At 38.3% G+C, this 25,411-nt stretch overlaps 1 protein-coding gene and 1 non-coding gene across 20 annotated transcripts in view; both read left to right on the top strand.

Annotated features, from left to right (window-relative positions):
• The first annotated feature begins 252 nt into the window (after positions 1 to 252).
• Positions 253 to 323, top strand: TRNAG-CCC (transfer RNA glycine (anticodon CCC)). Its single transcript has one exon. It is a non-coding gene; the product is annotated as a tRNA-Gly (tRNA).
• A 254-nt stretch (positions 324 to 577) lies between these two features.
• Positions 578 to 25,411, top strand: part of TIA1 (TIA1 cytotoxic granule associated RNA binding protein) — a 40,597-nt gene continuing 15,763 nt past the window's right edge. For 2 of the 19 annotated variants that reach the window (XR_007135090.1, XM_047781847.1), the window contains exons 1-7: positions 607 to 889; positions 10,615 to 10,717; positions 17,070 to 17,168; positions 17,859 to 17,913; positions 18,084 to 18,116; positions 19,347 to 19,434; positions 22,614 to 22,689. Coding sequence is in view for 15 of the 19 variants with exons in the window: in XM_047781847.1 (XP_047637803.1) it covers positions 864 to 889; positions 10,615 to 10,717; positions 17,070 to 17,168; positions 17,859 to 17,913; positions 18,084 to 18,116; positions 19,347 to 19,434; positions 22,614 to 22,689 (480 nt within the window). In the remaining 4 variants the exon portion in view is untranslated. Of the gene's footprint in view, positions 890 to 10,614; positions 10,718 to 11,715; positions 11,735 to 17,069; positions 17,169 to 17,858; positions 17,914 to 18,083; positions 18,117 to 18,711; positions 18,831 to 19,346; positions 19,435 to 21,660; positions 21,903 to 22,613; positions 22,690 to 25,411 lie in introns of those variants that run through there. The other 17 variants (XM_047781839.1, XM_047781840.1, XM_047781841.1 and 14 more) reach the window with 14 other exon arrangements.

Raw genomic sequence — 25,411 nt, forward strand, 5'->3', positions numbered from 1 at the left:
ACAAATTCTTCTTAATGAAACTCTTACTTTTAAGTTTAAAAACAAAAATTTTAATAAGATTTTTCCGTACTGAAAAAGTAGGAACATCCATTTAACTGTATTGGAATGAGAGAAATCATCACTTACATTAAGGGAAAGTAGCAATAAGCTTTTGTTTTTAAAGGAGTGAACGAACCTTCCTCATAGCTGTTCGGGAACGAAAGTTTGCTTGCTATTAGTTCTAAAGCATTTCTGCAAGAACAGTTGCCATCAGCGCCGCTGGTGTAGTGGTATCATGCAAGATTCCCATTCTTGCGACCCGGGTTCGATTCCCGGGCGGCGCACGGTCTTTTGCTAGCCTTAGATTGTTTTTATAGCTTTTTCTTCTTCTAGAAACACTTCGAACTTTTCATTTCCACGAATATTTATATTTCATTATAATTCACCGTTGAAACATTCGAATCGGGAGGTGGAATTCAAGAAAGTTTATTGTAGTCCTGAAATAGTTAACCTTCACGCCTGCGCAGTCTGAGACAAATCCCTGGCGTGGTTGGAAGAGCGGCTGCGCAACAAGTGAATGTATGGACTGAGGTGTAGCCTGGCGGCCGGGAGGTTGAAAGTGCAAGATTCTTCTGCGCCTGCGCGGCCCGGGTCACTTCGCTGGCGGCTCCAAGGCTCCCGGCTCGCCGCCATCTTGTATCGGGGCTTCATTGTTCGCGGTGGGCCGGGTGCTTTAGTGTCATTGCTGTCGAAGAAGGAGGCGGAGTAACCTCCGGTCAGCCAAGAAACCCCCGCTATTCCGCAGCCATAGCCGCTCAAAAGATTTGTGAGGTAGTAAAGCGTAGGGAGCTGGACTCAGAGGCGCCGCCGCGACAGCAGCAGCCATGGAGGACGAGATGCCTAAGACTCTGTGAGTCTGGGGCAGCAATGAGGGGGGCGGGATGGTGGTGATCCCGGAGCGAGGCTTCGGCTCAGCGCCGTTGCTCAGCCTATTGTTCCCTTTGGACGCCGCGATTTCGTGGCTCCTATTTTAGGCGCTCACCTGGCTGCCTAGGGACCGAGACCCCGGCTGTGAGAGGATGAGCTGGAGGGAGAGGGGGGCTCAACCCTCTAAATTAGTCCCTACACGTTTACTACCCCACAGCGTGGCTTTTGACTTCGCCCCGGGCCTTCTGTGGTTTTAGGCCAGGAGAAGACTTTTTAATTCAAACCTCTTTTTAGAACTTGGCGAGCCTTTTTGTCCCACGCTTTTCTTCTCTTACCCCCCCCCCGGCTTCTCGATTAACCTCTTTTCGAGCTTTATTTCCTTTCATTTTATTTTTTTTTTTCCAGAAACTCTTCCTTTCATTTCCTTCTCGTTGATAGACATTCTTCTCTTGAAAATGTTTGGACTCATTTTCCGGGAGGTAAACTTTATTCCCGCAGTTGCCAACTGGAAAAAAAGCCAGATGTTTTTCTTTGAACTTTTCTTTGGCTTTCCTTCTGTGGCACCCCCTCTCCAGATGAAAAAGTCTAAAATCGGACCCCTTGAGGATTTTGAAAGTGCTGTTTGTTTGTTTGGGGGTTTTTTTGTTTGTTTTTTCAAATGGAAATCTCACCCGGAGGGATAGATCTACTAAGGGGAAGTGGATCTAATACGTTTATATCTTCGCCTTCTACTTTTGTGATTGACATGACTCTGAAGGACTGGGGAGTTTTTAATGAAGCAGCAATTGATAAGTACCTTAACGTATTTAGTCACCTCTGGGAATTTTTAGAGGTAGTGTTAAATGATCTTAGTTTGGGATCTCTTCTTTGTCATGTAGCCTTCCCCAGCATTCTTTGTTTTTCCAAGTATTGTCGGATGAGGTGATCCTGCCTTTGTTACTTTTCTCCAAAAGAAAGAAAAAAGCCCAATGAGTTTTTGATGTAGTTTTTTGTTTTTATTCTTAGGAAGACTGACAATTTGAGAACTCTATGCATTAAAAATGCGCCCTTCGGTTTCTTTTTGCAAGTCTCTAAATATCACTTATGAAGTACAACATAATCAACTATTTTTTCACCACCGAAATAGTTGCCATTTTGTAAACAATATGGGAAATATAGTCACACTTGTTTTCTCAATAGATCAGTAAACTTTTGGCTAGTTTATCTCAAAAATTTTTTAATATGATACGGCAATTAGTGCATGACCTTTATTTTTTGAAAGATTTCTATCTGTGGATGAAATCCCTAAGAAATCATTAGCCCCGTAGAGTTTCTAGAAACAGTTTTTTCCTCTTGCCTTTTCCTTAGAAGTATGATAGCCAGCTGCATTCTGGATTAAGCAATGGTCATCTTTTACAGTGTCTGTAAGAGTCTTATTTTGAAATTTTTAATTTCAGAAACTGCCAGAAATATCTGGCAACTTAACCTTAGTACATTGATTTGAGAATATCAAATAATGAAGACAACTTCAGCTTTCTCAGGCCAGTCTACAAAAGTACTAGTTTGGGGACAGGGGAGCAACCATTGTAGGAGAAATATTGAAGGAAATTTTTTTCACCAAATGCTAATTGAATATTTATTGTTTGTCCTGTTCTAAGTGCTTTATGTGCTTGTTTAATCATCAGAATTCTGCAGTAAATTAGTCCATTTTGCATCAGAAGAGAAGCTAAGTTTAGAATTTAAGAATCTTCATTCAAAATCATATGCCTTTTTGTTCATTATGCTCTAACTCTACTGTCCTCAACTCTTGACTCTTGTATTTATGACTCATTTTGCCTTGTATCCTTCAGTAGAACATCCCGTCCAATCCAAAGTATTTCATGCTTTAACATTTCCTATTATCTCCTTCCTTACTTCTACCCTTCTTAACCAAAACTCCTGTTCTTCCAGTAAGACCAGTTTTGTTAGGTACTCATCCCATAGTTTTCCCAGTAGTGTTTTTACTTTTAATATAAAATGTTTGGGTAAGCTTGGAAGTCAGTGGCTTTTAATATGTTAACATAGTGTCTGGTCCATGGTTATCAATAAATTTGTTTTTAAAACTGGTATAATTTCAAGCAGTGAATCAAGATTTTACTCATTCTTGAGGGTATATGGTCTGAATTTCAGTATTGCCCCTGTACCTAAATGGCTCGGAGGAAATGCCTTCATTTGCCACAAGTGAGTGTTCAACACAGCATAGTTAGAGAATGCCAGTATTCAGTTTCTTGTCAGCAGTTCTTTGGAAATGTACATTTGACCCTTGAACAATGCAAGTGTTAGGGGCTCCAACACCTAACAAATTCCATGTGTAACTTTTATGGTTGGATCTCTGTATCAGTGGCTCCACATCTGTGATTCAGTCAACTATGGATAGTATAGGACATATTTAGTGGGAAAAAAAAAGAAAATCCACGTGTATAAGTGGACCCATGCTGTTTATTTTTTTATGTTTTTGACCCATGCATTTTACTTATTTATTTATTTTGTCTTTTTGCCACTCCCTCAGCATATGGAGGTTCCCAGGCTAGGGGTCGAATCGGAGCTGTAGCCACCAGCCTACCTACGCCAGGGCCACAGCAACTTGGGATCCAAGCCGCATCTGTGGCCCACACTACAGCTCACCCCAATGCCAGATTCTTAATCCACTGAGCAAGGGCAGGGATTGAACCCGCAACCTCATGGTTCCTAGTGAGATTTTGTTAACCACTGCGCCTCGATGGGAGCTTCCTGACCCATGCATTTTAAACCTGTGTTGTTCAAGGATTAACCGTATTGTGAGAAGTGGTTTGATTCTGGATATGTTTTGAAAATAGAGCTGCCGGAATTGCCAATGGTTTGGAAATTGGATGTGTGAATGAAGTCATCAATAAGGTTTATTTATAAATGTGTAATTATCAGTTATCTAAAATGTTAAGTTTGTTGCAAAATATAAGGAAAAAGGAGAACTGTCTTGAGAGCATGAATGTCTTAGTAAGTCTTTTGGGCATAGTTCACACTGGTTCAGACTGGTTTTGTTCAGACTGCCCTACCTATTCGTGAATGTGGAACCTGCAGATATGGAGGGCCAACTAACAGACTTGAGCATCCATAGTTTTTGGTATCCATGGGAGGAGGTAGGTCCAGGAACCTGTGAGCACCAGTGGATGGTTGACTGCATACGATCTGATCTCCAAGTGAAGGAGATGCTAGTGAATAAAATAAAAGGATATCACGCACAACAGGTTAAGATCCAGCATTGTCACTTCAGCAGCAGCTTGGGTTCTACAGTTGTGTGGGTTCAATCCCTGACCCAGGAACTTTTAGCTAAAAAAATAAGAGGGTTTCGGCTATCATGCACCAGACCACCCTTTGTGGTGGACAGTTTTTAAATAATAGTAAGGTATGATGCTAGTATATAGTATCTGTATTATATACTATATACAGCAAGCATTTACTGTTGTACATAATTTCTTTTTTAAAGTACAGTTGTGTATAAGTTACAGGTGTACAGTATAGTAATTTACAATTTTCAAAGGTTATACTCCATTTATAGTTACTATAAAATACTATATTCCTTATGTTGTACAGTATATTCTTATCATAATTTCATAATTAGTAAGAGATACCTTTTCCCCTGAACTAGTAACTCAAGCAAAAATGTATTAATTTCGTAGCAAATTACAAATGTTCAGAAGTTACTCTGAGAGAGTACACTTGCCTCTTTAACAAATATTTATAGCACACATTCCAGGGAGGGAACTAGATAGTAGATATATAGTATGAATGAAAATAAGAATCTCTATTCTTAGGAAATTTATCTTTAAATTAAAACCTATTCATGTTTATTCACTCAAATTTTCAGAGTTCTCATACTGAATTTTTATACAATAATTGTGGTTTAAAACAAATCCAATACAGCATTCTGCCTTGTAAAATTTTTTTGTAGGTTAAGTTTTTCTGGAGCTGTACTAATCAAAATGAATATTTTGAATTTTTTGGATTCCAATTTTATAACTATTTGAACTTAGTATCAGATTTAAAAATAAGGATTAAATTGATAGGAAATTCTATCCCAGAACTATCACATTTTCACAAATGAATCTTCTCAGATAGCTCTTTATTTCGAAAAATTAAAACCCTATGGAAAAGTAGCAAAAATAGTACATTGAAGACTTAGATGCCTTTCGTGTGGTTTTACCAGTTTGCTAATAGTTAACCAAATTTGCTGAACCATCTGAGGAGACATCATGACACTTCAGGCCTAAATACATCTAACAATAAGAGCATTCTCTTATATAACCACAACATAATTTTCATATTAAGAATACTTTATAGGTACAGTATTGTTAACTAATACCTAGTTTATATTCATATCCAATTGTTCAAGGAGGACATTTACTTTCTATTTCTGGGCAAGATTGGTACATGATCTCAGAGGTGATAATAATAAATATCCACATGGGATTTTTTTTTCTTTCTTCCTTTTTTTTTTTTGAATCATACTGTCTCCTGTTTGTTTTTTGGGTTTTTTTTTTTTTGTCTTTTTAGGGCCTCACCCACGGCATATGGAGGTTCCAGGCTAGGGGTCAAATTGGAGCTATAGCCACTGACTTACGCCATAGCAACACCAGATCCGAGTTGCATTTGCAATGTACACCACGGCTCATAGCAATGCCAGATCCTTAACCCACTGAGCAAGGCCAGAGATTGAATCTGCGTCCTCATGGATACTCGTCAGATTGGTTTCCGCTGAGCCATGACGAGAACTCCCAATATGGAATGTTTCAATCAATATTAACGAGAAGTCCTTGCAACACCTGGAAAGGGACATTTTAATGTTTTTTGGGAAAATATCTTGAAAAATAAAATATAAATGTAAGAAATTTGCATTCCTGTTAAGGGGTCTAATTGAAATTGTGATAGGGAATCTTGGCTTGCAGCTGCTCCAGTACCAGTGTTTTGTATCAGACAAAATTTTCTTTTTTTTTTTCCCGCCACCTGATTGGAACCTCTGATTGGAATGGGAGCTGGGTTTTTTATATTTTTTGTCTTTTTGTAGTTTTAGGGCCACACCCGTGGCTTATGGTAGTTCCCAGGCTAGGGTTAGAATTGGAGCTGTACCTGCTGAACTACACCACAGCCATGGCAACTCCAGATCCAAGCCACATCTGCAGACTACATCACAGCTCACGACAATGTAGGCTCCTTTACCCACTGAGCAAGGCCAGGGATTGAACCCGTGTCCTCATGGATACTAGTAGGGTTCATTAACCACTGAGCCATGACGGGAACTTCTTTTTTTTTTTTTTTTTTTTGTCTTTTTGCTATTTCCCTGAGTCGCTTCTGCGGCATGTGGAGGTTCCCAGGCTAGGGGTCGAATCGGAGCTGTAGCCACCGGCCTATACCAGAGCCACAGCAACGCAGGATCCGAGCCTCGTCTGCAACCTACACCACAGCTCTTGGCAACGCTGGATCGTCAACCCACTGAGCAAGGGCAGGGACCGAACCCGCAACCTCATGGTTCCTAGTCGGATTCGTTAACTATTGCGCCACGACGGGAACTCCTCTTTTTTTTTTTTAAATTGAAGTATAGTTGATATGCAATATTATATAAGTCACTAGTGTACAGTATAGTGATTCACAACTTTTAACAACAGTTCTTATGAAATATTGGCTATATTTCTATATTGTTGTACAGTATATCGTTGTAGCTTATTTTATACATATGTACCTTTTACTCCCCTGTCCCTGTATTGCCCCTTCCCTTTTCCTTCTCCCCACTGATAACTACTAAATTTGTTCTCTATATATCAGAATTTTCTTAAGCGCAAGCTGCAAAAAAGTTGAAGCACTAAAGGAATTTGTTTAAAAGATATTGGACACTCCTAGGATTTGCAGGAAGCTTGTGGAACCTGGCTTAGAAAATGTTCGGGAAAGAGAGACAACTGTCAGGCTCACAGTCCTAATCATGCCACAGACCATCCCCCAAAGCCTACTACTACTACTACAGCATCCACTGAGGACCTGCTAGTACACCTTCACTTTCATTGGACTTGGGACTCTACTGCTATTTGCCACCAAAATGGATTCTCTTTCGTCTCTGTTTCTTCAAGCCCTGTCTTTGTCCTCTGTGTTCAGGACCGGCATCTCTAATTGACCTAGCTTAGGTCATATGCAAAGACCATATAACCGTATTTAGCCCTTTTATCTTCTGAAGAGGAGTCAGGTTCTGCCATAGGGTGAAAATTTATTTTAAAATAGGAAGATGCAGAGTTCCCATTGTGACCCAGTGAGTTAAGGACCCAGTGCAGTCTCAGGATGCTGGTTCTATCCCTGGCCTTGCTCGGTAGGTTAAGGATCTGGTGTTGCTGTAAGCTCTGGCATAGGTCGCAGATGCACCTCCAATTCAACCCCTGGCTGGAAACTTCATATGCCACAGGTACAGCCATAAAAAGGAGAGGGGAAGAAAAGGGAAGATGAGAGTTCCCCAGTGGTCTAGTGGTTAGGTTTTGGCTTCAGCCCAGGTTCAGTCCTTGGTCTGGGAACTGAGATTCCCACATCAAGCTGCTGCATGCCACAGCCAACAGCCAAAAAAAAAAAAAAAGGAAGATGTTTGGCAAACTAAAAGAAAACCTGCTACACATGTAGCAGATGACTGTTACTTAAATCCATACTGTTAATAGGCAGCCCTTTAGAAACAGAATAGTATATGAGGAAGTATGGGACAACTAAAGAAACATATATAAAAACGGGAATGAAAATGTTACATATATTACTTGTAGTTTATTGTAATGGCGTTGAAGTTTGAGAGCAAGTTATTTGTATAACTTCCTCCTAAGGCACTTTCTCTAAACAGCTATGTGTAGAGTTAATTGATAGAAGTTCCTGAACCTTACAGTATATACAACAGGCCACATTAAATAAACAAATGTAAAGGCAGCACAGATCTTAGTGCTTTATCTTCAAACTGTAAATCTCAGAAAATATTTCTGAGAAAATCTTAGACAATTTTGCAAAGAGTAAATGATAGTAACCAGGTTTCCTAAATACTGTCAACTTGTCACTAGATTATCTAGCTTTAGCAAATAGGTATTAGAATTAAATTTTCAGAAGAGACTTTTTTTCATGTAGACATATGCAATCCTGAAGATTTCTAATAAACCCAAGAATAAGGTAAGAACAGACATAGAAGAGTTGCAGAGATAGTACACAGTTCTCATCCTTCACTGAGCTTCTGATAACTATGGTATAGTTATCAAAACTAATAAATTAACATTGGTATAATACTACTATGAGTTTTATTACTATCTCCCCAGTGTTGGCGCTAATGTCCTTTCTCTATTCCAGGATCTAATCCAAGATACCCTGTTGTGTTTAGTTGTGATGTCCCTTTAATTTGTGAGGAGATGTCTTTCATATGGTGGCACTTTTGAAGGGTACTGTTTCTCCACTGTATAGTGACTTCTTTTTTCTGAAAATGCTCTGTTAGAATTGAGTCGCTAAGACTAGCCCATACTCAAAGAGAGGGAGATTAAGCTTTACTTCATAGAGGAAAGTATATCAAAGAATTCTTTTCAGTAGCAGTTGTTACCATGATGTTTTAATGGTGATTTCCCTCATTCCCATTACATTTATTAACTAAAGGTCTATAAGAAAAAGCTGCCCTGCCCCCCCAGCCTGATCTAGGATTCCATCAAGGATTATTCATTGTATTAGGTCGTCAGTGTCTTTTAAGCCTCTTTGTACTTTTTTTTAGGACAGTAATTTTTTGAAGACATCAAACCAGTCTCCTTGTGTAATATCCCACATCTGTATTTGTGTAATTGTTTTAATGCCCAGTATCCTGTAAGCTCAGGTCTCAATTTAAGCTTAGCTAGATTCAAGTTAGACCTTTTTGATTTGAATACTTCATAGATGATATTGTATAATTCATACCATACACACAATTCCTTTTTGTTTATCTGTAGTATAATTTGAAGTTTGATCATTGGGTCAGAGTGGTAAAACAGGCAAAGCTCTCACTTTTAAGTAGGGTTTTCTCTTTGCAATTATTAAGTAATCTATGTGATAACTTAGGCACCCTGCTAATGTCCATTTTACCAAATTTTGTTTTTCTTTCCTAACAGTTTTGTATCCATTCATAGTTCATCATTGAATCAGTTATTTCAGTAGGGCCTACACTTCGTTAATTTAATGCTGTCTGTCTACATTTATTGACTAACTTTTTTTTTTTTTTTTTTTAGGGTCTCACCAGCATATGGAAGTTCTCAGGCTAGAGGTTGAATCAGAGCTGCAGCTGCCAGCCTGTGCCACAGCCACAGCAGTGCAGGATCTGAGCCATGTCTGCGACCTACACCACAGCTCACAGCAACGCTGGCTCCTTTAACCCACCGAGTGAGGCCAGGGATGGAACCCACATTCTCATGGATACTAGTCAGTAGTTGGATTCGTTTTCTACTGCACCACAAGGGGAACTCCTTGACTAACATTTTTCTTCCTTTTTTTTCTTTTCTTTTTTTCTTTTCCTTTTTCAGCCATCCCTCAGCATATGGAGTTCCAGGCAAGGGATCAGATCCCATCTGAAGTCACAATCTAAGCCACAGCTGCTGCAACTCTGGATCTGTAACCCACTGTGCCAGGCCAGAGATCAAACCTGTCGCAGCACTCCCAAGATGCCGCTAATCCCATTGTGCCACAGTGGGAACGCCTAACATTTTTCCGTGAAGGAATTGTTCATTGTTCTTTAAGAATCAGCATTTCTCCCTTTGCCATTTTAACCTATTCCTGTGCCTTCATAGTAAGCTCTCAGTATTCTGTTGAAGGGGTGATAAATGGAAGGAAGGAATTGAGTCCATACTTTATGTCCTGTGTAGATGTTTATGTTTCTGGGGGGAGAGTCCATACCTTTTATCACATTCCGTGAAGGATTCTTGACAGAATGAGAAAATCATTGAGAGATTATAGTCTCTGATTTCAGAAGTGATAAACCTATAACTCTAACATGTCTGGAGGTAATCTCATTGCAAAATCCCATTTTGAAAACATATATAAACTCTTTAAATTAGGATCATCCCCCTGCCCCCTAAAAAAGTAAGGATCATTCCAGTCATGTGGTCTTGTAATACATTATTTACACTAATAAGTTTTGTTAGTTAGCAATTTGTATTATCTCTCCTAGGCTCTTTTTACTCCCTTTTTACATCTAATGATATTTATTGAAAGGTTTCACATTCTTTTGTGAGCATATACAACACCTGATAAGTTATTTACCCATGATTTTTCCAAAATATGTTTACTATGTAAACCAAAGTATACCTAAATCGGACAGTTTTAGGGTACTCATGTGAATTAAAAATTGAGGAAAATTTAATGTTCTCAGTAGTATTGTAGAAGTAACTGCAAAGCTTTCCAAGATTGATTATATAAAATTTTCTGCATATCTGATTTTTCATTTGAGAGATTTTAAGCATATGTTGCTGAGGTAAACCTAGAAACAAGCAACAGATTTAATTTGCAAAACTTTGACTAAATATTTGCTTCCCCTCTACTAACAGTGTCTGATATATTTGCAAGTAACATGTAAGTTCCCAAAGAGTGTAGTATAAGGCAAAGATCTACCTATTCCCCAAATTCACTCCTCAATAGTCAACTTTAGGAACTAGTGGCAAAAGAAGCAAAATTAAAATGGTCATTGTTTTTGTGTTTCAGATATGTCGGTAACCTTTCCAGAGATGTGACAGAAGCTCTAATTCTCCAGCTCTTTAGCCAGATTGGACCTTGTAAAAACTGCAAAATGATTATGGATGTAAGGGTATTTTACTTAGTTAACTTCTTTTTTTGTTTTTGTTTTTTGCTTTTTATTTTTTTTATTTTGTCTTTTTAGGGCTGCACCCTAAAAGGGTGCATATGGAAGTTCCCTGGCTAGGGTTCTAACTGGAGCTGCAGCTGCCGGCCTATGCCACAGCCACACCAACACCAGATGTAAGCCATGTCTGTGACCTACACCACAGCTCATGGCAATGCCGGATCCTCAACCCACTGAGTGGGGCCAGGGATCGAACCTGTGTCCTTATGGATACTAGTTGGGTTCATTTCCACTGAGCCACAATAGGAACTCCCAACTTCCTTCTTTTTTTAAATACATTGTTGAAATCCAATCTTTCAGGAACTCTTAATTTATACAGCCTAAATTCATAGAGATTTTAGTAAATTTGTAATGAATCCATTTTGACCACTGGATTTAGTTTATTTTACTAAGTAAAGGAAAGAAGAGTAGTTCCCATTGTGGCTCAGTAGGTTAAGAACCCAACATAGTTTTTGTTAGGATTCAGGTTTGATCTCTGCCTCACTCAGTGGGTTAAGGATCTGGTGTTGCTGCAAGCTGTGGTATAGGTCTTAAATGCAGTTTGGACCTAGCATTGCCATGGCTGTGGTGTAGGCTGGCAGCTACATGTCCGGTTTGACCCCTAGCCTGGGAACTTACATGTGCTACAGGTGTGGCTGTAAAAAGGAAGAGAGGAAAAAAAGGAAAATAATAGAACTAATAATTTCTAAAGCAAATGAGAACTGTATATGGGCTCTTATTTTAAAATGTATTGAGGCATCAGAATTGTTTTATATGTGGTATCAGTTGATTGGCTAATTTAGAAACTCAGTAATTACATTTAAAATGGGAAATTGGGTGAAAAACAATAAACATTTGATACTGTGAAAGTGTTTTTAACTTTATTTTTAAAGGTTATGATTCAAGTTTTTCTTGTATTGTGGCAGTTCCTATCCATCAGACCTTGATGTTTAGAAGAAAACATTGAAGTCACTCATCTAATTGGTACTAATCCTAAATCATATATATAGAAAGACAACTTAAAATTCTTTTGATGAGAAAAGTGCTAAGGAGAATGCCTTTTATCTTTCGGTCTCTTCTTATTTTATTTTATTTTATTTTATTTTATTTTTTTGTCTTTTTGCCATTTCTTTGGGCCGTTCCTGCGGCATATGGAGGTTCCCAGGCTAGGGGTCGAATCAGAGCTGTAGCCGCTGGCCTACGCCAGAGCCACAGCAACACAGGATCCGAGCCTCGTCTGCAACCTACACCACAGCTCACGGCAACGCCGGATCCTTAACCCACTGAGCAAGGCCAGGGACAAAACCCACAACCTCATGGTTCCTAGTCGGATTCGTTAACCACTGCGCCACGACGGGAACTCCTCTTCTTCCTTTATTTTTATCATCATCATCATTTTTGGTCACAGCCATGGCATGTGGAAGTTCCTTGGCTAGGGATTAAACCCACGATGCAGTTGCAGCCTGCGCCACAATTGTGGCTCAGTACCAGATCCTTAACCCATTGTGCACAAGGGAGCTTCTTCTCATTCCTTTAAGGTTTTGGTTTTCTGTTCCATAAGAAAGAAAGTCATGTATGTATAATAATATATATACATATATGTATACTACTTTCTCTTTGATTGTGTTCCAGTTTGATTTTTTTTTGGCTATGCTGTGGCATGTAAAAGTTCCTGGGCCAGAGATCAAACCTGCACTCCGATAGCAACTTGAGCTACCGCAGTGACAAGACCAGGTCCTTAAAGGAAGTCTTTAACTCTTTTTTTACTTTTTTTTTTCCTCTTTAGGGCCATACCTGCAGCATGTGGAGTTTCCCAGGCTAGGGGTCCAGTTGGAGCTACAGCTGCCGGCCTACCCTGCAGCCATAGCAACACAGGATCCGAGCCTTGTCTGTGACCTACACCACAGCTCACGGCAACGCCGGATCCTTAACCCACTGAGCAAGGGCAGGGATCGAACCCGCAACCTCATGGTTCCTAGTCGGATTCACTAACCACTGCACCACCACGTGAACTCCCATTACTTGGAATTTTTAAAGGTAATCGTTTAGCCACTTGGCTTTTGTTTGTTGTCTTGGATTTTAATATGTCACCTTTTTCTCCTAATGTGGCAGTCAGCTACATATAACGTAGATGGATTCAACAAATGTTTTTGTCCTTTACACTCTTCCAAAGTATTTTCTTATCACATTTAATATCTGCATATCTTTGGAGAAAGAAGAAAAGAGTCCATGGAGTTCCAGTTGTGGCTCAGCAGGTTACAAACCCGACTAGTGTCCCTGAGATGTAGGTTCAGTCCTTGGCCTTGCTTAGTGGGTGAAAGATCCAGTGTTGCCATGAGCTACAGGCAAGGCTCATGGCATAGGTTGCAGGCAAGGCTCCAAGATGGTGTGGCTCTGGCATAGGCTGGTAGCTGCAGCTCCAATTTGAACCCTAGCCTAGCAACCTCCATATGCCACAGGTGCAGCCCAAAAAAGCAAAAAAAAAAAAAAAGAAAAAGATTCCTGTAACCATAGAGAAAGATAAGAGGGAGAGACGGGGGAAATGATGGAGAATTTAAAACCAGCTTTCCCTAGTTCCCCCTGTGGTGTTACAGGACCAGTAGTGCATTTATAAGTGCTGGGACGCAGGTTCAGTCTCCTGCCTGGCACAGTGGGTTAAGTATCCAGCACTGCTGTAGCTGCAGCTTAGATTGCAACTGCAGCTCAGATCCAGTCCCTGGCCCGGGAACTCCATATGCCACAGGGTGGCCAAAAAAGGAAAAAAGAAAAATAATAAAGTCTTTCATCTGATAGGTCTCCTTTCTTATCTTAGTAATAGCATTTATGGAATGCTAACTACCTGTTAGATATTTTAATGCTGATAAATGCTCAATAGAAACATTATAAAGCAGAGGTTATTCCCATTGAATATATAGAAATAAGGCAAGGCAAGAATGTAAACCCAGATTAATCTATCTTCTCCATTGTTTTGTAGGCTGCTATTCTCCTCTCCATGTCCGGGTCATTTTATTTCATTTTGTCTTTTTAGGGCTGCACCCGCAGCATATGAAAGTTCCCAGGCTGGGGGTCAAATCTAGTTGCTGGCCTACGCCACAGCCACAGCAATGCCAGATCCGAGCACTTTGTTACCACTGAGCCACAACAGGAGCTCCATATCTGGGTCATTTTAGATAATTGTGTGGTAAAGATCACTAGGCAAAATGGTAATGACTATTGGACCTACAGAAAAGACTGGCTAGGTTATCCTCTGCCACTTTGTATACATTTTGGATTTTTTTGGCCACTCAAAGGTTTAGATTAACTACACTTCTGCCTCCTCTCTTATCATTATTTTGTTATATTAAAGTCTGAATTCCAGTTTGTTCACAGTGTTGGACTGGTGTTCATATTTATGACTTTTTACACACGTTAGAGTATAAAGGCTGATAATGTGCTTAAATTTATTTATTTTTTGCTTTTTAGGGCTGCACCCACAGCATGTGGAGGTTCCCAGGCTGGGGGTCGAATCAGAACTGTAGCTGCTGGCCTATGCCACAACCACAGTAACGCCAGATCCAAGCCCCATCTGCAGCCTACACCCCAGCTCATGGCAACGCCAGATCCTTAACCCACTGAGCGAGGCCAGGGATTGAACCTGAAACTTCATGGTTCCTAGTCGGATTCGTTTTCTCTGCGTCACAATGGGAACTCCGGATTGATTTTTTAATATAAAAAAGTATAGGAGTTCCCATCATGGCTCAGTGGTTAACGAACCCGACTAGTATCCATGAGGATTCGGGTTCAATCCCTGGCGTCGCTCAGTGGTTAAGGATCTGGCGTTGCCATGAGCTGGGGTGTAGGTCACAGACAAGGCTCAGATCCAGTATTGCTGTGTCTGTGGTATAGGCTGGCAGCTATAGCTTCAATTCAACCCCTAACCTTGGAATCTCCATATGCTGTGGGTTGGGCCCTAAAAAGACAAAAAACAAATAAGTAAAAATTTTAAACTGTAGTTTTTTTTTTTCCCTCTGGGTACAAATTAAGTAAAATGAACATTTTTTTTGGATTGTCCTACTCTTAGGTGTAAGCTACTTTTTTAACCACATTCTGATGCCTGTCAGCATTGATCTTAGTAATAGAATTCCCATTAAATATAGCATTAGTTGGAATAAGACAATTTTAAAAACAGGTTTTTTTTCTTTTTAGGGCCACATCCACAGCATATGGAAGTTCCCAGGCTAGGGATCAAATCGGAGCTGCAACTGCCAGGCTACACCACAGCCACAGCATTGCAGGATCTGAGCTGAGTCTGTGACCTACACCACAGCTCACAGCAACGCCAGATCCTTAACCCACTAAGTGGGGCCAGGGATCAAATCTGCATCCTCAAGGACACTCGTTGGGTTTGTTACTGCTGAGCCACAACGGGAGCTCCCAAAACCTTTTTATATTTATCTTTTCAAAATAAAACAATGGATAATTTCAGTGTCATCAATTTTATGGTTGCCTCCTTGCTCTAAAATACTTTAAAGTCATTGCTTTTGGTTTTTTAGGGCCGTCTCTGTGGCATATAGAGGCTCCCAGGCTGGGGGTTGATTTGGAACTACAGCTGTTAGCCTATGCCACAGCTACAGCAACGTAGGATCCAAGCTGTGTCCCCCACCTATACCACAGCTCATGGCAATGCTGGATCCCCAACCCACTGATTGAGGCCAGGGATTGAACCAGCCTCATGGATACTAGTCAGATTCATTTCCACTGTGCCACAGTGGGAACTCTTCCAGTGACTTTTTATTAACTCTTAATTGTGCTTGAAACAAAATGGTGTATTTATTTTATTATTCTAGGCTTTTGGGTTTTTTTGTGTGTGCAAAAAAAAATCTTGTGGAAGTTCTTGGGCCAGGCATAGAACCTGCACTGCTGCAGTGACAAAGCCAGATCCTTAACGCAATACACCACAAGAGAACTCCTAATCTTTTGAAGTAGCTTATTTTAACAAATCTGCTTAGGAGATTATAGAAGGAATTTAAAAATGTGTTATAAATTCATTTGGTATTTTGCACTGATAGGTGTAAAGTATTGGGTGTTTCTAAGAAAACATCCAGGCTTCACCTGTCATCAGATGTCTACTACTTGGAATACCAGCAAAAAGGAGGAGAGAATTTTTTTTTTCTTTTTCAGCTACATCCATGGCATATGGAAGTTCCCAGGCCAGGGATCAAATTTAGGTCACTGTTGTAGGATGGGTTAAATCTCTGGCTCTGGAACTTCTGCATGCCACATATGGCCAAAAAAAAAAAAGCAAAAGCTAATCATCTTTTTAGAAAAGGGGGTGGGGGGCATAGTTCTGTTGTGGCTCAGCAGTAATGAACCCAACTAGTATCCCTAAAGACATGAGTTCAATACCTGGCCTTGCTCAGTGGGTTCAGGATGTAGTGTTGCTGTCAGCTATGGTTTAAATTGCAGACACAGCTCAGATCCTGTGTTGCTGTGGCATAGCCCAGCAGCTACAGCTCTGATTCAACCCCTACCCTAGGAACTTCTGTATGCCGAGGGTTTGGCCCTAAAAAGGCACAACACACAAAAAGACTAATAAGGAGGCAACAAAATTTGATGTCAGAAAGTCCACATTGTAAAACCTATTCTAAAACTTTACTGGGAGTTCTGTGGTGATCAAGTGATTAAATTTGGCACTTTCACTGCTGAGGCCTGGGTTCAGTCCCTGGTTTGGGAACTAAGATCCCACTGTTGCATGCCTTGGCCAAAGAAAACTTAACAGAGAACTTCAGTTTTTGGAGCTGATTTGCTTATATTTTAGTAACAGATTTAAGAAAGCTTTTGGGGGAGTTCCCATCGTGGCGCAGTGGTTAACAAATCCCACTAGGAACCATGAGGTTGTGGGTTCAATCCCTGCCCTTGCTCAGTGGGTTAATGATCTGGCGTTGCCGTGAGCTGAGGTGTAGGTCACAGACACGGCTCGGATCCCGCGTTGCTGTGGCTCTGGCGTGGGCTGGCAGCTACAGCTCTGATTCAACCCCTAGCCTGGAGCGGCCCAAGAAATGGCAAAAAGCCAAAAAAAAGAAAGCTTTTTGGTAGGACACACTTAATCATTAATAAAAGATTATATATAGTAGCATAGTATAAGTTGTTGAAGAAGATAGTTTTGTAGAAAGATAGTTCATTTCTGTCTTTAGTATTTACTTCCTTATCTAAACATTTGGTTGGGGAGTGGACGTTTCATTCTTCATGGCCTGATACTGAGGTATATGGTTTTTTTTAGAGTTTTCAAGTAATGGAAATATAAAACTTAAAATTGGCTTTTGTGTTTCTTCCTTAACAGACAGCTGGAAATGATCCCTATTGTTTTGTGGAGTTTTATGAGCATCGCCATGCAGCTGCAGCACTAGCTGCTATGAATGGGCGGAAGATAATGGGTAAGGTAAGCTGTCATAATTAAAGAAGGTGACTTCACTGAAAAATTTTAAGTTGTATATAGTTTTGTTTCCTTTTTAAAAGCACTGTATTTGCTTTACAGAAAATGATCACAGTTAAACAGGTGGAATAAAGCTTTTAGAGGACATATTTATGTTAGTATTCTTCATCGTGCTTTGCACATGGTAAATACTAAAATATCTGTTGAATTAATAATGCTTGTATGAAATGTCTTGGAACATTGTATACTAATGGAGAAGAATAAAAGAAAAAATTATTGATACTTTATGTTAAGAAAGATTAGTTGAATGTTGATGGAGAAGTATATAAAGTTAGGATTTGTTAACATTATTTGCATAAGTGTACATTAAAAAATAAATAATTGAAACTTAGAACTGATAGCCTTTGAATACTTTGTCTCAAACGTACCTTTGTGTGGAGTTCCCATTATGGCTCAGCAGGTTAAGAATTGGACTAGTATCCATGATGTTACAGGTTTGATCCCTGGCCTTGCTCAGTGGGTTAAGAATCAGTGTTGCTATGAGGTGTGGTGTAGGTCACAGACTCAACTCAGATCTGGCATTGCCTGGGAATTTCCATATGCCGAGGGTACAGCCCTAAAAAGACAAAAAAAAAAAAACCCACATATCTCTGTGTTCATAGTTGCAAATCTTATAATGTAGAAAATTTTTTTTAGGAAGTCAAAGTGAATTGGGCAACAACCCCCAGCAGTCAAAAGAAAGATACAAGCAGTAAGTGTATTTAATACTCTTGGAACATTTGTTTTTATTGTACACAGTAGTTTTATTGTAAAGCATATAAACATCATACATTTGCAGTAATGTTTTGATCGTTATCCTAAGATATGATTGAATGTGTTTGTGTTAATAAATTTAAGAACAAATCTAATCTTTGTCATCAGGTAGTACCGTTGTCAGCACACAGCGTTCACAAGGTAATTGTATCTTCTTAAACATAAAATGAAATCTCTTGAAAGGGTATTCACTAACCACCTGAAATTTTTTTGTTTGATATTGGGGGGAGCGGGGAGGGAGGGAGTCCTGTTTCTTGTCTCTCTGGCAGTATTTTTCCCCCTTTTTCCCAGTGTTGACCAAGTGTGGCTTGTCCACTACTTTAAGTTCTCTGATCCCCCCGCCCCCTCACCTTGGTAGCAGTTGATGCCTTAGAAATACTTTTACCACTGAAGAGCAAGATACCCTGTTTGAGGTCATGATCTGTGCTCCATATGCAGATCTGCTGATTGCTTGAGTTGCTCCTGAAACTGTATTTCCCAAATGGCAATCCAGTATGTTGCTTAAGGCCTGCCAAGTAGGGGTAACTTTTCTTTCCAAATATACTTTGTCAAAATTGGTATATATATCCATTTAAAGTATTGATCCAATGATTTTGTATTTTTTAAGTGTTTCTTTTTTTGAGCATTGTCTTTTTAAAAAAAACTTCACATATGGGATCGTTATTTCTCTCCAATGCTTTTTTTATGGCTCTGATATAAAGTGAAGGGATTACTGTTTTCATTCTGTTGCCTTCAGTCTTAGTTCACTTGCACATGGATTCACATAAACTGAATGGTGTAATGTCTGGGCAACCAAAACTGTTGGCTTTTGAGAAAACTGTCAAATACTTTAACATCAAACTGTTGCAATGCAAGGTATTTCTTTGATTGTTCTTCACAAAATATGGTTAAACCAAGTATATGTGTAGCTAGCTTCAGTAAATTGTCTTTAACTGAGGCAAATCTAGTTTAAATAACTCATAATACCACTATTTTAATTTGTAAAGATATCATATAGTGGTAAACTGAATACATGTAAATAATTACTCTTAGAATGGTAATTATGTCATTTATATATTTTCTTTTTTTGCAAAGCTTGTTATAATTAGTTTATTTTCCTAGGTCAGTAATATTAATTGGCTGAAGTAGAAGTGTAACTGTCAGTTTCCCATTAGATATTATCAGTCTTGAAGAAAATCTTTCCTGTATTGTCACCTTGATTCATTATGTTTCAAAACTGATAGGATTTGTCTAGATATAGGGTAGTGTTTACTTATACTTTACTATAATCCATAAATTATTTTAAGAATACTTTATTGAATAGATTTTAGCATTTTTTTCAATTCTAAAATTTTTTTTTTCTTTTCACTTCCCCTTCCTTCCCCTTATAAGATCATTTCCATGTCTTTGTTGGTGATCTCAGTCCAGAAATTACAACTGAAGATATAAAAGCTGCTTTTGCACCATTTGGAAGAATATCGTAAGTAACAAGATAAATTTAAAATACTTTTAATTAGAAACAATCTTACGTAGAAGTAATTTGAAAATCAGTTGTCAATTTTGGACCCTAGTTTTAATACCTAAATGTAGTGTTGACTTGAACAGATGTATTGTTTAGAGACTATTCAAGCAGTTAACAGCCAAAGGTTATTTTCCCATTGATAAATAAATCTTTGTTCTTCAGTTATCTTAAAACTTTTTCAGTTAGCATTAGTGTTTAGGAGATAGATGTGCTATTGTGCATACAGTTTCTGATATGAGTGTCTTGCTAGCTTGGTCATAATCTTTAGTAAACTTGAGCTGTGACTAAGGAATTTAGACCCTTTTGCAATTCTATGATACCATGCATTTTCTATTAATATATTTTAACAAAAAGAAACCTTAACAATTCAACCTAAAAAGCATTTTACTAAATGTTAATTCCCAGATATCTACGCTTTTGTTTTTTTGCTGCTGTTAATAATAGTGCCTTTTAGTATTTTGTGAAGCACTGTCTTGCTTGCACTTGTTATTAATTATACAGGTTAGACCTTTTATAAATAGGTCACTCAGGGTAACATTCATCATAAAAGAACTTTAATATTTGGAAAAGCATGCCATATAGTAGAATAAGAATAGTAAGTTGATCATTGTACTTTTTTAGAAGTAATTGTTGAATTTATAAAACAAATTTTTTAGGATTTCTGGTTGCTTTATTATTGTTGTTCCAGCTAGAAGAGTAGGGATAAAAAGGAAACACTAGCTTTGGTTTGGTTTGATGAGGAGGTGAGGAGAGTGGAATGTAAATGCTGGTAGTATTGATGTTGAATTTTGGGAGTTTTTTCACTTGAAGAGTTGTAGTTCATTGGTAGGAGGATGAAAATGCTTAGTGACCAAGGAATTACCATAAGTATGGGGCCAGCTGTAAAGGCAGTCACACAATTAGGGTTTATAAATGGGCTCTTCTGTTAGGTGACGCTTTTCTTTGTGAGAACTGACTTTAGGAAATTCAAATTCTGATTTCTTGATTGTTCCTTTTAATCTGTTTTAGGATTTTGATGATGGTTAGCTTGCGTTCAAATAGCTAAAGTGTAAGGTCTTAACCTTTGGCTTCTCAAAGGCTCTGTAAATCTCTATGCAAAATTTTGTGTTTCTTTTCCTTTTGGTGTGGAGTATATTTTTAAGTTTTATCCTATTTTCAGAGTAGTCACAGGACCATAAAAGGATTAAAGAACTCTGATCTAGATCTTGGCTGCTTCTTCCTTAGAGAATCCTTTCAGAAATAAGTAAGAATTAAATATATTTCAAGGCTAACATTTCCTGAAATTTAACTTTAAAAAGAAAAGCATTTCTAACATTTCAACAGATTAAATGCCATTTTATTACATGTTTTTATTTTGATTGAAGTAGCTTTTTTGAAAGCATGGTAATTTTAGTTTGGGATTGGATAAAGGATGTCTAATGATTGGTGAGTTTAAGTTAAATGACATTTAAATTTCAGTAATTTCATTATTTTTTAATTGTGGATCAACAATTTCTTTTTGTTAAATATGTTGGTATCATAATTACAATCTGTAGGTTTTCCTAGAGTCAGCTGTGATTATTGATGTATATATTATTTTTTTCTTGCTAAGGCCTGTCTTTAAGTTTTAGAATTTTCAGTCAAGGTAATATCTAAGCTTTAGGCTACCCAAAGAGTCGGAGTCAGTGTTTCTAAATTTGAAAGAACCATTTTTAGTTAGTAGCATCATTTCCTAATTTTTTTTTTTTTTTTAGTTAAAGGAGTTAAGTTGATAACTATATATATTGAAAGGTTCTTGTGATAGATATTCTCTGTAGAGATCCTACAGCAGTGCTTGATTTATAAAAGATGTAGTAAATATTGGCCTATTAAAATATTAGTATACAAAACACATTCCTTACTTTCCCTAGTTTACACAGTTTAAATTTTTCCTGTTCCTTGAGTTTTAGGATAGTCTTAATAAATTTTGCTTATAGTAGTGAATCAGCTACAAATTAAATGCATGTGTACCATATAGATAATTTTAAGTATTTTTACATATTGAGAAGTGACTTGCATTAGTTTTCCCTTTTCACCATCACTTCTTTGTCATTTTGACCCTAAACACTTAATAAATCACTCCTAAATTGATCAAAATATGCTTATGTATACTTTAATATAAAATTATAATGCATGGCTTTCTGACTTGGGTTTTTGTTGTGAAAGTGCCTGTTTTGTTCATGTGTCCTGAGAGAACAAGCATTGTGACATACCTGGCTAACTTAAAAGCAGATTGCCTGTGAAGCACAATTTGAGTCCAATTTTTTGAGGTATGGAGTTTTAGCTATCATGGCTGGGATTTTTACTCAATCTCAAATAATAGGGCTCTGGTTATTTTGCAGAGTATCTCTGAAGAATGGACAGAATTGCCCTGGCTAACTACAAGCTACGGTTCACAGTGGATAAATGTTGGCGTGCTTTTTTACTTTCTGACTTTTTAAAATTTTGCTTTATATCTTGTAGTTTCCAATCAGTCTTACATGATTGCTATTTTAGAATTCAGTATAAAATCTTTTCTTATATAGTTTAAAACTAAAGTGTGTATCTAGTATTTTTCTCCAATGATTTAACATTTCTGAAAATGTCAAGTTCTCAGAATTTACCCATAGTCCAAAAGGGGGGTGTGAAATGATCTTGAGAGAATGAAATACTTTAATTAATTTAGGGATTATACAACTTTTTCATTCTTTTAGTTTCCAGTTTTCTATTTTAATTTTTTAATGATTAGGCAGCTTATGGTGTCAAATAGCAAATTATAAGTTGCATGGTTAAAGAAAGCCATTCATTTAGTGTGCCTGTGAACCCTATAAGAGGTTGAGTAATTCATGTGAATAGCTGCTTTTACCATGCTTAATATTAAAAAATTTAAAACTTCTTGAAGTGGGAGGCAATTTCTGTACAATGTATATACATATATATAAGAAGTTATTGATTTGCATGTTTATAAAATTAAGCCTCATTTGCTAATACATGATAAATTTTATAGAATAAAAGGTGAATTTGCATTTAAGGTTCATTTTAATGGAGATGAAACATGAAAATGAGTTGTGTATGAAATTCTCACTTGCTATCCAAAGGGGAGTTTGCAAACCTAAACTTCTGATTGTTTCTGATTTCAGAGATGCCCGAGTGGTAAAAGACATGGCAACAGGAAAGTCTAAGGGATATGGCTTTGTCTCCTTTTTCAACAAATGGGTGAGCTCAATAAAAAGTGCATGTGCGGTGCTTTAAGAGTAAAGAATAAAAATACTCATGTAGTTTCAATTATTAATCATTTCTCTCATCTGCCATTTATTCATTTCACTGATAATTAATACCCTTACTAAAGGATATTCTTTCTCCTGTTTGGTCATTTAGTCAACATTTATTTAGCACTTAATGCATGCAAGATACTGCTAGAATGCTCTCAGAACATAGAAATAGAAGGTGTTTATGGAGTTGCCGTTGTGGCGCAGTGGTTAACGAATCCAACTAGGAACCATGAGGTTCCGGGTTCGATCCCTGGCCTTGCTCAGTGGGTTAAGGATCTGGCATTGCCGTGAGCTGTGGTGTAGGTCGCAGATGTGGCTCAGATTGGGTGCTGCTGTGGCTCTGGCAGAGGCCAGCAGCAACAGCTCTAATTAGACCCCTAGCCTGGGAACCTCCATATGCCGTGAGTGAGGCCCTAAAAAGACATAAATTCAATCAGTCGATCAATCATTAGCCAAAGGTAGATATTGAATATCTCATTTATGTATTTAATTCATTGTCTCCCTGTTTTATATTCCCATCATAATTTAAAAATAGCTAATAAAATGTTGCAGTGGGTGGGGACTTTTTTAAAATTGTATATGAATGTATTTTAAAATTCTCATCATTTCTTTCATTCAACAAACATAACTGAACACCATTTTGCATGGACTTGAAGTTTTTGGATTTTGCAGAAAAAAGGATAGCACAGTTTGTCAAATGAGAGGTGAGAGTAGGGTATAAAGAAGGAAAAGGCTCATATTTAGTGTGACAGCTAAATAAAATTTTTATACTGTGCAATACTATATTGTTTTTAGGCAGAATTTATGTAAGCACTGATTGTGGAAAGATTACCATGTTCTATTGTCAGTTGAAAAAGCTCATCTGTGGAGTTCCCATGGTGGCTCAGCAGTAATGAACCTGACTCCTTGAGGACTCGGGTTTGATCCCTGACCCTGCTCAGTAGGTTAAGGATCCGGTGTTGCCATGAGCTGCAGTGTAGGTTGTAGACGCAGCTCGGATCCAGATAAGAGTGTTGCTGTGGCTGTGGCATAGGCCAGCAGCTACAGCTCCAATTCGACCACTAGCCTGGGAACCTGGAAACTTCCGTGTGCCCTGGGTGCAGACCTAAAAAGACAAAAACAAACAAACAAAACCACTCATTTATATAAAAAAGAAGGGAGATGTGATGTGCGAGCAAATGCGTGTGTGTGTGTGTGTGTGTGTGTGTGTGTATTTTCTTTTCCCTCTGCAGAGATAAACAATAAACTTGTTGAAGAGTAATGAGAGGCAGATGCGCAGTAGGAAGAGCAAGAACCTTCTCACTGTATTATACTGTTAGAAGTTTGAACCTGTAAATATATTACAAATTCAAATAAGTAATTCAATGTTTTTAGTGTGATAACTCAAGGTTCCAGACCAATTAAATGCAGAGATAACACATTTCTTTTTTTTTTTTTTTTTGCCTTTTCTAGGGCCACTCCTGTGGCACATGGAGGTTCCCAGGCCAGGGGTCTAATTGGAGCTGTAGCCATTGGCCTATGCCACAGCCACAGCCACGCAGGATCCGAGCCACATCTGTGACCTACACCACAGCTCATGGCAATGCCAGATCCTTAACCAACTGAGCAAAGCCAGGGATCGAACCCGCAACCTCATGGTTCCTAGTTGGATTTGTTAACCACTGCACCACAATGGAAACTCCCGAGATATCACATTTCTAAAAATATAGGGGTGGATGGTGGGAGAGTTTATATGAGTGCATATATACTCCATATGAGTGCATATATACTCCATATATTTGGAGTATACGCTAAGGTTACATGGACCTTAAATTTTATTATATTGCTTCTACTATTGTTTGCCAATGGTAAGTACAAAAATATCATACTTTCTCTGTTAAAGTGTCTTAGAATGAGCCATTGAAATTTTTTGATGATGTGAAATGTGTTTTAGAAAGGATTTTCTTAATTTAGTAAATGGAGTATTTGAAGTAGATATTTTATTGTATCGATGATTGAGGGTCAAATTTACGAGCATCATTTATTGTGCCAGTTCCTTCTAAGGAGTTCCTGTTGTGACTCGGCGGTAACAAACCCAGCTAGTATCCATGAGGACACGGGTTCAATCCCTGGCCTCCCTCAGGATCTGGCATTGCCGTGAGCTGTGGTACAGGTCGCAGACGCAGCTCGGATTCCGTGTTGCTGTGGCGTAGGCCGATAGCTGTAACTCCGATTCCCTGACCTGGGAACTACCATGTCTCAGGTGCAATTGTAAACAGAAAGAAAAAAAATTTGTGTTTGCAGTTATGCCAAATAGTGTCAAATTGTCTTAGTTTTCTAGTTTCTGTGTCTGCCTACATTGAAACTAATGTCTAGTTATTCCTTCCTGTGAACTCTTACTATCCAGATATTTGCCATAACAGCTTACAACCATTTTGCCTAAAGTTTACTTTTAAATAAAAAACCTGCCCTACATATATTTACATGCTTGTAAATTAAGGCAAAAGAAGATAGAATACACTGTAATTCTGTGTCACCTGTTGCATAGTAACATCATAATCTTGCAATCAGATTGTTTAAATGTGCTATGCAGTATAGCTGTAGTCTTCCTCTCATGAAATGAAAAATGTCTTCTAAGAAAGTAGGTTAGGGAGTTCCCTGGTGACCTAGCAGTTAAGAACCTGATG

Source organism: Phacochoerus africanus, chromosome 5 (genome assembly GCF_016906955.1).
Source record: "Phacochoerus africanus isolate WHEZ1 chromosome 5, ROS_Pafr_v1, whole genome shotgun sequence".
Classification (NCBI taxonomy): Eukaryota; Metazoa; Chordata; class Mammalia; order Artiodactyla; family Suidae; genus Phacochoerus; species Phacochoerus africanus.